Raw genomic sequence first — 14787 nt, forward strand, 5'->3', positions numbered from 1 at the left:
TTATTTTCTACGGGATGCAACAGGGTTTACAAAACTAATAAACATATTTTAAATACAAGATTATATCATAATTTTTATAACATGAATTATACATGGAAACTGGTGATTTTACATGTATTATTATCATATATATATATATGTATACATTCATTCTATTAAACTACTTAAAGCAACATTTACTAACTATTACTTGGTAATTATAATATATTTTTACAATAAAGTGGAGATGATCGTGATTCTTTTACGATATCAACGCAATTGTCAACAATTATGACTTTATCTACGGAAAAATTAGACATTCTTTTAACCGAATTTGCTTCCAGAAAAGACAAAAAACATCAAATATCTCAAGAGTTTTAATGTTTTTATTTGTGTTCCTGATCTGCATATATATTTTTCTTAATTTTTCTGAATTTAGATCAAGTTAAAACTTCGAGTGTAGAATTTGCAAAATTTTATTTTCTCTGGTTTCTATTGTGATGGAAATTAACTTTCAAATAATAAATCAAATTCTAAATCTTCTTATGGTGTAAAAGAATTTGAAATAAAGAATTGAATTTTAAAAGAGAAGTTTCAGAGTTGTTAAAATTTTTTCCCGCACTAGGCTTGTTCGTAACAGTATACAGTGTACAACAATATGCAGTACACCGTATATTGTACAGACAGAGCACATGTCTTATTCTTAAAATATATATGCAGAAAAGGCTAAATAAAAGGTATCCCTGAGATTAAAATCTAGAGAGAAATATATTAATCATATATTCACTATTTTCCAAAACTAGATATGTAACCTATCCTCTACATATCTATTATGCATAATATTTGAATATATGAAAACATTCTTGAAATTTGTTATTGAATTGCGGTTTTATTACGTTAGACCAATTCAGCTCTTAAAATACAACAGCTAATAGACATTCATTAATGAGTTTGATTGACCAGTTTTGAAATGCAAAAATATTTTGTTGCGATAGAAAGATGTACATTGTATATTGTACAATTATACTGAGCCCGAAACTTGAGACAGAGAATTGTCATGAAACCCGGTATAGGAAACTGAATTTCATGAATGGGGTCATGCAGTTTTGTAGATATCAATATTTTTGTTAAGAAATATTATTTCATGTGGTTTTTACATTCTCTTTTTGTTCACTGATTTCTTCTTAAAATTAAAATCTATGCAATCACTGCCCCCTAAGAAAACTCGGGAGTTTCGTTCAACGATACTCTCTTAAATTTCCGGCTCTATAGTTTCACACTGTAAAATTTACACTTTAAGTTCGCACTGTACACTTTACAATAACCAAAAATGTAATGTGAGGAGCCAGTCAAAAATAATATTAAATTCCAAACCTTCTCAACCAGCTGACCAACCATTTTGAAGCGTGTGTTATGACTTAACCAAAAATATTTAAACTTCTTGAATTTCTGCCTCCGCCATTTTTAATTCTCTCAGGCGATCAAACTTTTTCCGTTTCCTTTCTTCCGCTAACTCGTCTGGGAAAATATAAAGATTGATAAAACAAACTTGAAGTTATCAAAATAGTTTTAACATTCTAACAAATGAAAATGTTGTGACAGAGTTAAAACATTTTGGTTGAATTTAAGCTATGCACAACTCAAATGCAAACTTTTGAATTCAGAAGTTCATCTCGGTGGATTAGTAAAAAAAGGATTTATCTGTTTTAAAAACAATTTTAGACCTTTCCTCCACTTACAAACATATAATTTAAATTTTCTCAAAATTTAATTAATCAAAACACCAAGACACAGCGAACTTGACAGCAGGAGAGGGTCAAATTTCTGCTACTTTACTGCTACAACTTTGAGACCTCTCTGCTCCTCTAGTTTTGATTATATACACATATATAAATACAACAAGGGATTTGAGTCTTTTCCACAAACTCAGAATTTCTAGACCCTATATTTTTGCAACCCAATGCCGTAGACCTTAGATATTTTTTAAAATTACGAATTCTGGTAGATCAAACCTAAGTTTGAAATATCAAAGGTTTGCACCATCAAGTTGCTAAGATATAAGGATTAGAAAACTTGAATGTGTGACAAAGACTCATTTCCTTTATCTAATTATATTTTAGAAATTCAAAACACTTTTATTCTTCTCAATAACTCTTAAATATGAGGAGTTATGAACGAAATCTTACGTAAAACATACTTTAGTTTAAAGTGAAAACATGATCCTGTTTTTAATATTGCTAATTTGATCATTTTTTTTACCTGGCAATTCGTGCTCAGATTTCTTCCTAGGATCTAAAACAGAATACTTTATATAATACAGAGAAGGGGGNAAAAGGATGAGGAGGGTTGAATAGATGAATAATTTAAGTCACCTTTTACTTTTTTCCTGAAATATTAATTAGATAAAATGTGAACAAGAAAACACTTTTTTACAATTTTTTTATTCTGTCTTCACTCTTCAGTTTGTAGCTTTTTTAAGGTTTAAGTTTTCAAATGTTTTAGAGCAATTCCTTTTCTTTTTGACGGCTTTCAGTTGAAAAATACATTAGAGGTTTCGAAAAATCAACAAAACTCTGGAGAATAAAAATTTTAATATTGTCTAAACTGCACAATTTATATAGTTGTAAAATTGCAATAAGATAAACAAAATTTTATTTCAGAAGAAAAGGTAAATATTTGGTGAAGTCCAGTCAGGGGGTCCCATAAATCATGAAATATAACAATGGTCCAGGGGGTCCCATAAATCATGAAATATAACAATGGTCCAGAGGGTCCCATAAATCATGAAATATAACAATGGTCCAGGGGGTCCCATAAATCATGAAATATAAGATTGGTCCAGGGGGTCCCAAAAATGATAAACTAAAGATAAAGTCCTGGGGGTCCCAGAAATCATGAACTGTAAGTAAGGTCCATGGGTTCCAGAAATCATGAAATATAAGAATGGTCCAGGGGGTCCCAAAAATAATAAACTAAAGATAAAGTCCAGGGGGTCCCAGAAATCATGAACTATAAGTAAGGTCCAGGGGTTCCAGAAATCATGAACTATAAGTAAGGCCCAGGGGTCCCAGAAATCATGAACTATAAGTAAGGTCCAGGGGTTCCAGAAATCATGAACTATAAGTAAGGTCCAGGGGTCCCAGAAATCATGAACTATAAGTAAGGTCCAGGGGTTCCAGAAATCATTAACTATAAGTTAGGTTCAGGTGATCCCAGAAATTTTGAAATATCAAAGAGATCTGAGATCTGAGATCTGAGATCTGAGTTCTGAGATCTGAGATTTGAGAACTGAGATCTGAGAACTGAGAACTGAGATCTGAGATCTAAGATCTGAGATCTAACATCTGAGATCTTAGATCTGAGATCTAAATTTCGTATGTTTACTTACTTCTAGCAAATGATGCGTTCATGAGCCGAGGGTTCGGTGTGTTAAATATTGATCTTGTATCTGCAAACCTAGCTCTAAAATATATTGACAGGGTTTTCAACAAAGAAGGGTAGGAAACTCTTTCAATATGAAAATTCAAATTTAAAATTTGATCATTTGTATTAAATAGTAAAAAAAACAAGAATAAATTATAAATGATCTGGCAAAAATGGAAAAAAGATCAACTGCAGGTTACTAGGATTTTAAGAACAAGCTCTCACTCTGTTTATGTAAACCTGTACTTATATATACAGGGTGTGCCAAATAAATGCCCTTTAAGATGTTACAGTTCTCATCATGGATAGATTTGTAGATTTCCTGACGTTTTCGAAATCTATTTCTGATCGATGGGCACCAAAATTGAGGATTTATGGCAGTTTTAAAGGTGCCACTCTGGCTGTCTTGGTAAATTTTTTAATTTTCTTTTCGTTATGGGATTTACTTAGGATATTAAAATAGGAAAATTATTTCAAAAGAAGTCGAAGATCATACAGAAATTATTAGGGAATTCTATGAATTAAAAGTTGCATTTGAGTGGGAAAAAAGTGATACTGAATATAAGAGCTAAGAAATGCATCGTAAACATTTGTGGAAATGAATAAAATAAGATTAAAGTAACAAGAAGAAGTGCTGAAATTCATATAAATCAATATTCGTATTACATTTTGTATTTATCTGGTATCTGTTATTTTATAAAATAGATATAAATGCAATGATAAGTTTTTTGTTGACTTTTCATATTACCAAGCCAAAATGGCAAACTTAAAACTGTCAGAGCTTGATCGATTATCGTGCTTTAGTTGATGTTCATAGATCGGCAATGTTACATAGATTTTAATAATGTAAAAAATTAATAATGAGAGCCGCTGTACCTTAAAGATCGCGAATGCTTCCACCAAAGATTACACAGACAGTGTGAGATATTTGTGGCAGTGGGTTGTTCATATAAACCGTATAGAGTACAATATCTTTCATGTAGTTGCAACTAGCAGGTCAAAATAATACGGATAAATAAGACAATAATTATGATTATAAAGTGCTAGAGTTAAAATACCTTACTTATCCCCTCTGTGTAATCTGTGGGTTTGGCAAACATTGCTTTTTATATTTACGCACCTTGCGAACATTTGGAGGACAATACAGATGATAATAGACATTGTGCACAATCCTCCCAGAATACAGACCATTGCCATATCCAACTACAGTTCGGAGATAATTATTTTAGGAAATCACATTTAGACATTATAAATACTATTGGTTTCCATCAAGAAGTAATTATATAGAGAGGGTTGGGTTCTTCTAATCACGTGACTTCAGTGCAGAGCAGACCAAAATCCTTCATTAGAAAATTTGGCTCAGCTGTTCGTTGGTTTTTCTGATTGTATCAGATAAAGTCAATAAGGCTAAATCGATACGGCAAAATATTTTTGTAAAAACTTTTAGGACCCAAGTGAAGGGTTAAGGTGGGTCAAAAAAAATTGGAAATCCACCATTACATAAAAATACGCAGAAATCGAGATGCAAAAGTGTTCTTTATAGGGTTGTTCTAAAAAATGTTTTTTTTTTATGTTTTTATGCATTTATCATAAAATCATAAAAATCAGACAATATAATGTCGATATAAGGTTTAAGAATTACAATCATCTTGGGGAATAAATACTAGGAAAATATAGACTTTTTATGGTAAATTAATTATTCCTGTCCAATACTTTCATACTCGCTCTGGGTCTGGGCTGAAAATATAAAAACAAATATATTTAAACTTCTCTTATAAACATTAAACATTAAAATTTTACATGTTTAATATATAGTCATTTTTATTTTTTTTATAACTGATCTAAAATATTTGTGATGTAAAATTTTTTGGTTTTGGAACAATCAATCATTGCATGGGATTGGAGTATCTTATTTAAATATAGAGTTAATTTAATATCAGAAAATAATCATTATTCCAATATTTCACGTGTGTTAAAAAAATCACGATCATAACTCCTCATTTAATGTGGATATAAGTAATCATCAGTTATTTGCTAAAGATCCAGACTAATGTTATGGAAAAAAGGCATTGTGCTTTGAATTTACATTACTGACTCACTTATGTTTTTTGTTGCTCTTAGAATATACATTTTTGATTTTTAAAAACTTGTTTTATATTTTAGTTTCTGAGAAGTAATTATCAAAATTCTCTTTAATTTAACGTGAGAGGTTGAGACCTTTGGATTCCTGAACTGCAAACCAATATTTGCACGCTCGAGCAGTATTTGCCAATAACACTTTTTAAACTAGAATCAAGCACGTTACAGTCTTAGATTTTATAATTCTACGGCTACAAAAAGAAATATGAAAGAGTTGGTGAGGTATAACCAAAGGTCAAGGTGTTGCGACACTTTAAAATGTAAACGCTGTTTAAAAATTTGATGAATAAGCTTCAGAGAAGTCTAGATATTTAGTCTAGTTGAGATTTGTATCAAGATAATAAAATTCACTGTTTCAAAAGTTGATTTTTTTCAACATTCAGAGTTGCTGGTTTTTGAACGATTTATAGTTACTAAGAAAGCAAAAAATCTATAATCTCTCGAACTAAATAACAAAGAACTGTATCCCCGAAAAAACGTGTTATATCTGTGTTTGGCAGTCCTATGTAAACAAGTCTACAGATTTGTATGTAGTCCAGCCAAACATTATTAGTCTGGTAAAACTAAGTACATCTCATATTCAACAATATATGTCAAGAAAAAGAAAAACATTTTCATCTGTAAGCATAAAAACATTAGACTTAACGAAAAAATAATATTTTACAGTCCAAAATTTTTTTTTTTAAAAAAAGCTCTCAGGTCATTTTCTTAAAATTTTTAGTTTTTAGTGACCCCCTCGGTATAATTTCAAGAATATTCTATCAATACGAATCACATGTCAATAAAGAATAATAATAGAAAAGACATATTCAGCTTTGCTGGATTTGCCAACATGAATCATATGTTTTTTTTCTGCAAATAAATGAAAGTGGAAATTCTGCAATTTTAAAATTTCCCATAGTCTCCTGGTAAACATTGTATCAATGTATATTTACCTGAGCAAAGAGTTGGTTTCCCTCGATAATCTAAAATAAAGAAATATATATATATATACATTTGGATTGTCTGTCTGTTTGTGTCTAATAAACATCAAAATTCAAATTGGCTAAACCGATCTGGTCCAAATTATTTTTGCAACAGTTTTTCCTAGAAAAAATGTTGCCAAAAATTATTTTTGAAAATGCAAAAATTTTAAAAGAAAAATTCTCAAACATTTTTGTTGTTTCTTTGCAAAATATAATGAAAAGTGGCCACTGGGAAAAAAATGTTTAAAAGCTAAAAGTGTTTCTAGAAAAATGACTTCAAGAACTTTCAAAGCCAATTATATTTTAATATTCTTTATTCATCTTATGTTTACTAGGCTTGAAATTCTAGAACGTTCTCTGCAGAATTTAAAATTTTATTTTGAATATTTTGAATTTTGTATTCTAACTTTTAACCACCAGCGCAGAATATTAACACAATGGAACAAAGGCTGAAAATTTGAATTTTAAAACAAAATGATTTTTTCGAATGTTTTTTATTTAACTATTTCTAGATTGACTGATTCTCTTGATTACATGATTACTTTGTTTTGTTTTGCAATCAACAATCAGACAAAGATTTCTTTTTCTTTTTCAGAGAGCATCAAACATTGAAAGGGACTTACACCCGAAGTAAATAACCTAAGGTTGTGTTTGATTATCAAGAATGACAGATCGATATCCAGAATTGGGAGTAGTTTATAAATCAAGGTTTACTTAGTTCTTCTATTGTACGTTTCTGTTCTCTATCCGTCCTATTGGTCGTCTGTCGTTAATACATCCAATCAGATGGCTTCCGCCTTTATGAATTATTAGCTGAAGTGCCAGGTGTTGCCCGTAAAAATGTTGAAAAAAAATCCAATCTGTAAAAAAAATCCGATTTTTTAGCCAATGTTTTTGCCCCGGGATACCATAAAATATCTTAATAAATGTCAATTTGGTTCAGCCGTTTGCCCAGCTATAACTAACGTGTAAATATATATAGATAGATATATGAGCGATGAGATTTACAAAATAGATAAATGCTTTTAGGAATAGCTAAAAGATGTTTCTCATGATAGAAAACTCAAACTCAAACATGGTTGAAACTGTGCCGTTTAGAAGGACCCTCCAGGCAAAGGGGGCAAATGCCCAATTTAAACGGTACCCTAAAAACCTGTGTGTGTTCGTTGAGTACAGAGATATGTGTGTTAAAACTTATCGAACCCCACTTGTATTCAGCAAACTCCATTGTGCGCTGTATCGAGTTCAGACTGTACATAGTGACGCTAATACATATTTAATGACGAGAAATTCAAATTCTAGAGATAATAACACATAACAAAGAAATAATTTGCACCTTTGCAAAATCGAAAATTCCAAAAAAAATAATGTTGACAGTTTGTTAGAGAAATGTCTAAAATTAACAGATGTAAAATATTGATTTCAACATGTTATCTTCATTATAAAATTTGGAGGAAATCTATTTATCAAACCATTTATCAAATCTTTAATAAAACGATGCATTTCAGGCTTCAGCATTTTATTAAAGTTTCTTGTCTATCTTTCTTTTTAAACTTTAATATTGCTTTAATTCAACCAAATCAAATTAAAGAACAAAAAACAAGAAATCAAATGAATTGATTGGACTTAGGACAATTTATGTAATCATAAATGTTTAAAGATGAAACAATTGAATAAAATAAATCAAAGGAATAAAAACATAAAAAGAATTGTTCAAATCAAAGGAACCATTGAATCAAAAAAATCAATAAAATCAATGGAATGAATTAAACCAAATGAACCAATCAAGCCAAAATTATTTCGTAAATCAAATGAATCATTTAAATAAAAAAATCGACAAAAAATCGATGGAATGAAAAAAATCAAGTGAACTAAATAGGCAAAAATTATCTAGCAACTCAAAGGAATCATTCAAATCATTCAAATCAAAATAATAAAAAAATCAACAAAATTAATGGAATGAATAAAATCAAAATGAACCAATTAAGCCAAAATTATTTAGTAAATCAAATGAATCATTTAAATAAAAAAATTCGACAAAAAATCGATGGAATGAAAAAAATCAAGTGAATTAAATAGGCCAAAATTATATAGCAACTCAAAGGAATCATTCAAATCAAAAGAATCAAAAAAATCAACAAAATCAATGGAATGAATAAAATAAAAATGAATTAATTAGGTGAAAATAATATCTTGTAAATCAAAAGAATGCATAATATCAAACGAATCATTTAAATTAAAGAATCAAGTATGCAAATCAATTGAATCAATAAAATCAATGAGTGACTAAAGTCAATATGTAAAAATTAACCGATGAATCTGACATGCCCCTCTATAAATGGAGGTCCACATGAAATTACGTTTACAGTCCCATTAATTCCAAAAAGACAAAATGGGTAAAAATGTTTAGTTTAGGACAGGGTAGCAGGGTAGGAGATGAAAGAAGATTTCCCGGTAGATTCTTAAATATACAATATTGGTTCCAGGGGGAGCTACAGCAGATAACAACCAGGCATAGACCGGACGCAGACTAAAGTCAGAAAGAACGTGTTTTGAAAACTGTTAAAAAGAAAAATAGGTTTTAAATCCTTTCTTGTAAAATATAAGAAATAGAATCAAGTTATTGTGCCCGTCAAGGCATTCTTTGAAAGCTGAAACCTGGAAAACATATCCTGGATTTGTTTCATTTTCAAATGGTTTACAACACAAACTTGACTCAAGAATAAAATATTAAAGAAATGGTTCGGCAAAAAATCCAACTGGGTCTTGAATGAATTGAATAATGTATATAATTAAATAATGGATCGATCTTTACTCCTTAGACAATATTCCATTATGTTTGCGCAATTTTTGTTTAGCAAATAAAACTGTTTACCAAGAGAACCTTCAATTCTACTAAAGAAACCAAAATATTATCCAAAAAATAAAAATCTCAAATATTCCACGGGTTGAACATTGTCTGAAAAATTTCTTTTACAAATATGCTTCCGACCAACAAAAGAAAGATTTCTGCACAGCCTTAATTCCTTTGAAAAATCCCAAATAACATGAAATGTTCTCTATTCAAGATAAGACGGTTGATGTTCTTTTTCTTTCAGCTGATTATTTTTTATGTTCTCTAATCCAAAATAAAAAGCAGGACAATCAACGCAACGTTTATTATTTTCTTTTGGTACATTTTATAGAAAGATATTTTATAGAAAACAAATAATAGGAATATTATATATCATAGACAGGACATTTCATAGATAGGACATTTCTTTAAAAAACAAATTGAAAAATAAGAAATGTCCTATCTATGAAATGTCTGTTTGTGAAATGTCTTTCTATAAAATGTCCCTACAACGTAAATATTCCGTTTAGTCGTGTATTTGAGTAACCCCGTTTTCCAATCTTATTTTAAGACATTTATACCTACAATGAGTTTATTGTTACGGGCACCTATCCTGCTGAGATTAAATTTTAAGGAATTGAGTCTTTGCCACAAACTCAAATTTTCTAATCCCTATATCTTCGCAACCTGATCTTCTAAACCTTTAATATTTCAAACTTAGATTAATTTATCTAACAAAATTTATAGATTGAAATATCTACGGTCTACAACATTAGGTTGCAGAGATATTAGGATTAGAAAATAAGAGTTTGCGGGAAAGACTCAATTTTTTTGTAATTAATTCACCAGGAGATAAAACTTTGATTTCTTCAACCTGCGGCATTCGCGCTTAGATGGGTTTAAACTTGAAACTTAAACTGAATACCTCAATTTTATAGTTAGATTTTTGAGAATTTCAAGTTCTTTTGCCTTATTAAACATAAAATTTAGTTATCTTTGCCATGGATTTTAGTTTATTCTCTTTATTAAACATAAATATGAATATTGAGTAGGAGCAGCCTAACCTGAAGATATTTTAAATCCTGGTCTGCACTGGCAGAGACTAAGTAGACCATTGCATTCACTGTTCTCTTGACCTGCTCGGCAGCTGGCATCAGATATACAATGCTGGTTCAGGTATACCTCTAGAATATCAAGGTATAAAGATTAAGGGTTTAGATATACCTCTATAGGTTAAGGTTGACATTTTTAATATTAAGGTATAAAGGTCAAGGTTCAAGTAGACCATTATAATATCCTCTTTAATAGCAGGGCTATAGAGGTCAATTACCTATATGATATAAAGGTATAAAGAAGGTTAAGGTTCAAGTAGACCTCTGTAATATCCTCTTTAATAGCAAGACTATAGAGGTCAATTGCCTATATGATATAAAGATATATAGGTCAAGGGTTCAGATTTAACTTACTTTTAACACATTCCCCCTCCACCCTGTACAATCCATCTTCACATGTACACCCTGTACATTCCTCTTGACAGGTCCCTGATGTACAATCAGTTGTACACTGTAATGGGCCTGTACATAGCTCCGGGCAGAGTTTAGGATCTGAGCAACCACAACTTGTTCCTGAGAAGAGAAAATATATTTTTGCCAACTTCCAAATATTCTGCTGTTCTTGTAAATTTTAAGTTGTAAGATAAAACTCCCACCTGTTAATAAAATTATAACAAAAGCTGTGACGTATAGCAGATGACACTTCATGTTGATGAGATCTGTATTTCTGGTTCTGGATCAGATTTCTTCATCCGTCCTTTGGATCCTCTCATCTCTGATTCTATTCTCTTCTCTTCTTCCTAGATCTTGTCTCGGGGGCCTAACCCAACATGTTTGCTTTGCATTCGTTTAACCAAACTTTCAACTTTTAATCTGAAATAAGTTAATTTGAAATTGACAAAAACAATAAAAGTCTAGAAATTAAAAGCTTAATTCCCAATATGCTGTTCTAAATTTTTATCTTTTATCTTTCCTATATATGGGGAAAAATTTGTAAAATCTTTAAAATGTTTTTAATTTTGTTTAATATTTTTAGTAGAGAAGAAAGGCGTATTATTTCGAAAAGTTTTCTTGTAGAATATATTTTATCCAGTTTGGGGGAAATGATTTATGGCACTCGGCACTCGTCTTGACTTGACTTTCATAATGAAAGGGATACTGGACGTACCTGGTACGTAAACTTGAAACTTTAAGTTAATCAATAATATGGTTGGATTTCTTTAATTACAAATATATATGAAGGGGTCATATCAATTGTTAAATCTATCGCTTCCCTCTATATCTATAACCATATTTATATCTTCCCTACTATCTATCCGGTCATAAGTTTGATGTTTTTGTCATATCTATCTCAAGCTGATGCTAAATCGGATACCAATATTTATATATATATATATATAATATGATACATAATAGAATGATATATATGATATTTGTATATAGTTATTATATGAAATATTATATAAGTTATATAACCACGTATTATAAAGCAAACTGACATTAAAAGTTTTGAGTCAATGTACTATACGTATATCTATATTTTATTATACAATTAAAACCAAACAAAATCATCTTTAAACTATAAGCTTTCAGAGTCCTTCGGCCGCCTCTTTCTCTCACAATAATTTATAATAGTTTATAATAATTTATAATAATTTGTAATAATTTATAATAATTTGTAATCATTTATAATAATTTGTAATAATTTATAATAATTTATAAACATTTCTAATAATTTATAATAATTTATAAGTCTTTGTCAGAAACTAAGATTTTCTCATCCCTATATCTTATTTGCAAACCTTTTATCTTTTAAACTTAGATTATATATTTGATCTGACAGAATTAATTTATTTCTAATTACTATAACAGGTAAAAACGTAAGTTTAGACTAGGCGAAAATCTTTCTTTGGATCATGTAAATTACCACAAAAAAATGTTGACATCATTTTTAAGAGTTTTGGCGTTTATTAGATAAAAAGACTGTCAACGGAATTTCAGTAAAACTTCATTTAAAGAGTGACAAGTTGTATTCACAACTGTGCCTTAAATGTCATATAGTCATTGTAAACATGTCATAGTATAAATGTCATTCATAATTTATTATTTTATTTGCGGTTTCTTAGCAAAAGTGGCTTGAGCATTTCTTGCTTCAGAAACAATGGAAAAATTATCATAATTAAATACTTTTCAAGCTAGACAAACGATTTATCTTCTATTTTATTGATCAGATCGAGGTTTTAAGGATACCGTTGTGAGTCAGGCATGACCCTATGAAATATATGTATATATAGATAATATTACTTTTCTTTCTCTTGTTTCCCCTCAAATTAGAACTCCCTGTCGTCCAACTATTTACCGAAAAGTTAAAAGTTTTCCGGAGATAATAAAACTTGACAAAACTATCAACTTCGTGGACTCAGGAAGAGTTTAGAATCCAGTTTCCACTCACAATAACAAAATTTAAATTAAATTTTATGTTATCAAAAATTTCTTTTAAGTCACTTATACAACGTAAAAACCGTATGATATATGGTTATATGATATACTGATATCAATTGAATCTTAATCAAACTGAATCAATAACAATGTTAAACGTAGTACTAACTTTTAATTTGTTTAAGACAAATATTTTAAGATCAACAAAAAAAACCAAATTTTTTTAGAAAGCTATCTCTCAAATAGTAATTTTTTGCCTTTTGGTTATTTTTTATAATTTAACAAAAAAGTGCCTTTACAGTTTTTGAAATAACATCCAATTACATAAACTCACCTTGTGAATAAGATATTCAGAGCGTCCCATATCTCTAAGCTTTAAGGCCAAAATAAATATATAATATTCGAAAAACATAGCATTTCCTGCAAGAAAATGTTTATATTAGTCTTATTCAATTTTTCAAATTATTTATTCTTCTTAAATTTTCTTATTAATCCGGGAAATTGTAATTTAGACCCATTGACGATCTAAAATGATATGGGACACCCTGTACAAAACAAACATAAAAAGTAACATATAAACTGGATTTAAATTTTCTTTTGAAGAATTTTCAAGACATTCAGTAAAATCTATTGTCGTTGCACTCAATATGGAAGTTATTCGATTATTTTTCTAGATTGGAAAAAAGAGTTGGGCTCATCAAAATGTCAATAACATCAGAGAGTTCAAAAATAAACAGAGCCGTCCTTTTTTTAGCACGAGAAGAGAAAAGCTGCTTAATAATAATAATAATAATAATAATAACGTTGTTTGCTAAATATCTTTTAAATTTACAAAATTTACAAAATAAAAAAAAAACATGTATATGTAAATGTACAATATTGTTACAAATAATATTTTCTTCTATTTAGTATAGCAAAAGGATATAGCTAGCATAGCTGTTTGAATGCTATATCCTAAAATAATACACATGACGGTGTGAGACTATACAACTAGTAAGGAGAAACCCAGATCAGGAGTTGGGGGGGATCAGAGACCAGGGGTTAAAGAACAACACCCACCTTCTAAAAATGAAAGATTAGAAAGAGTAGAGCTAAGACCTATTTTTACATATTATATGAATCAAATATATCTTTTTTTAAATGCTTCTTAAAAGTATTGAAAGTTGAGATTCTCTTAAGAGTAAGACTAAGGTTATTCCATGTTTTTGGAAGAGTATAGCTAGGAAAAGAAACATTATTGAAACACATAGGTATTATCTTTGCATGCATTAATAATTACATATTAAAGAAATGGCAGAAAAATGGGTTGATCAATATTATTTGTACTTAGTTTGACTGAAAACAGGACAGTGTTTAGCCTGACGGTCAACACATACATATAGATAGATAGTTAGATAGATCGATAGATATACAGTTAGATAGATAGAGAGACAGATAGATAGATAGATAGATAGATATATAGTTAGATATATAGTTAAATAGATTGATTGATAGATAGATATATAGATAGATAGATAGATAGATAGATACATAGTCAGATAAATAGATATATAGTTAGATAGATACAAAGATAGATACTAAGTTAGAGATAGATAGATAGATTGATATGATAAGATAAAATAGGATAAGATAGATATAGTTTATTGCTAAAAATATACATACAAGTTATAATGTTACAGGCAAAAATCTGCAACTATTTTATATGTATTATATGAATATATATGAATATATATATATATATATATATAAAACATTATTGAAACACATAGGTATTATCTTTGCATGCATTAATAATTACATATTAAAGAAATGGCAGAAAAATGGGTTGATCAATATTATTTGTAAACCATATCTAAAAGTTTTCCAATGTTTATGAATCATATCGCTGACTGAGTTTAACAAAATATTTTTAACTTCAAGATGATGTAAAACTTGAAACTAAGATAAAGTCCGAAAT

At 29.3% G+C, this 14787-nt stretch overlaps 1 protein-coding gene across 1 annotated transcript; it reads right to left on the bottom strand.

The window, feature by feature from the left end:
• Positions 1 to 13: 13 nt before the first annotated feature.
• On the bottom strand, positions 14 to 11260 carry LOC111696616 (uncharacterized). The gene is made up of 9 exons (XM_023466268.1): positions 11048 to 11260; positions 10806 to 10964; positions 10404 to 10523; positions 6477 to 6506; positions 5105 to 5139; positions 4523 to 4605; positions 3368 to 3441; positions 2239 to 2271; positions 14 to 1497 (listed from the first exon to the last, which is right to left on the bottom strand). Exons 1-9 carry the CDS (start codon positions 11097 to 11099, stop codon positions 1412 to 1414), a joined length of 672 nt encoding a protein of 223 aa, XP_023322036.1. The 5' UTR covers positions 11100 to 11260; the 3' UTR covers positions 14 to 1411.
• Between the last annotated feature and the right edge of the window lie 3527 nt (positions 11261 to 14787).

The sequence above is a fragment of the Eurytemora carolleeae genome, unplaced genomic scaffold (genome assembly GCF_000591075.1).
Source record: "Eurytemora carolleeae unplaced genomic scaffold, Eaff_2.0 scaffold185, whole genome shotgun sequence".
NCBI lineage: Eukaryota > Metazoa > Arthropoda > Copepoda > Calanoida > Temoridae > Eurytemora > Eurytemora carolleeae.

Excerpts from the sequence above, each read along its gene's own strand:
- LOC111696616 (XM_023466268.1), bottom strand. The coding sequence starts at position 11,099 with ATGAAGTGTCATCTGCTATACGTCACAGCTTTTGTTATAATTTTATTA. Across the intron at positions 5,140-6,476 it reads GAAACCAACTCTTTGCTCAG|CCCAGACCCAGAGCGAGTAT; the intron begins GTAAATATACAT and ends TTATATTTTCAG. Across the intron at positions 3,442-4,522 it reads GTCCTCCAAATGTTCGCAAG|AGCTAGGTTTGCAGATACAA; the intron begins GTGCGTAAATAT and ends AATATATTTTAG.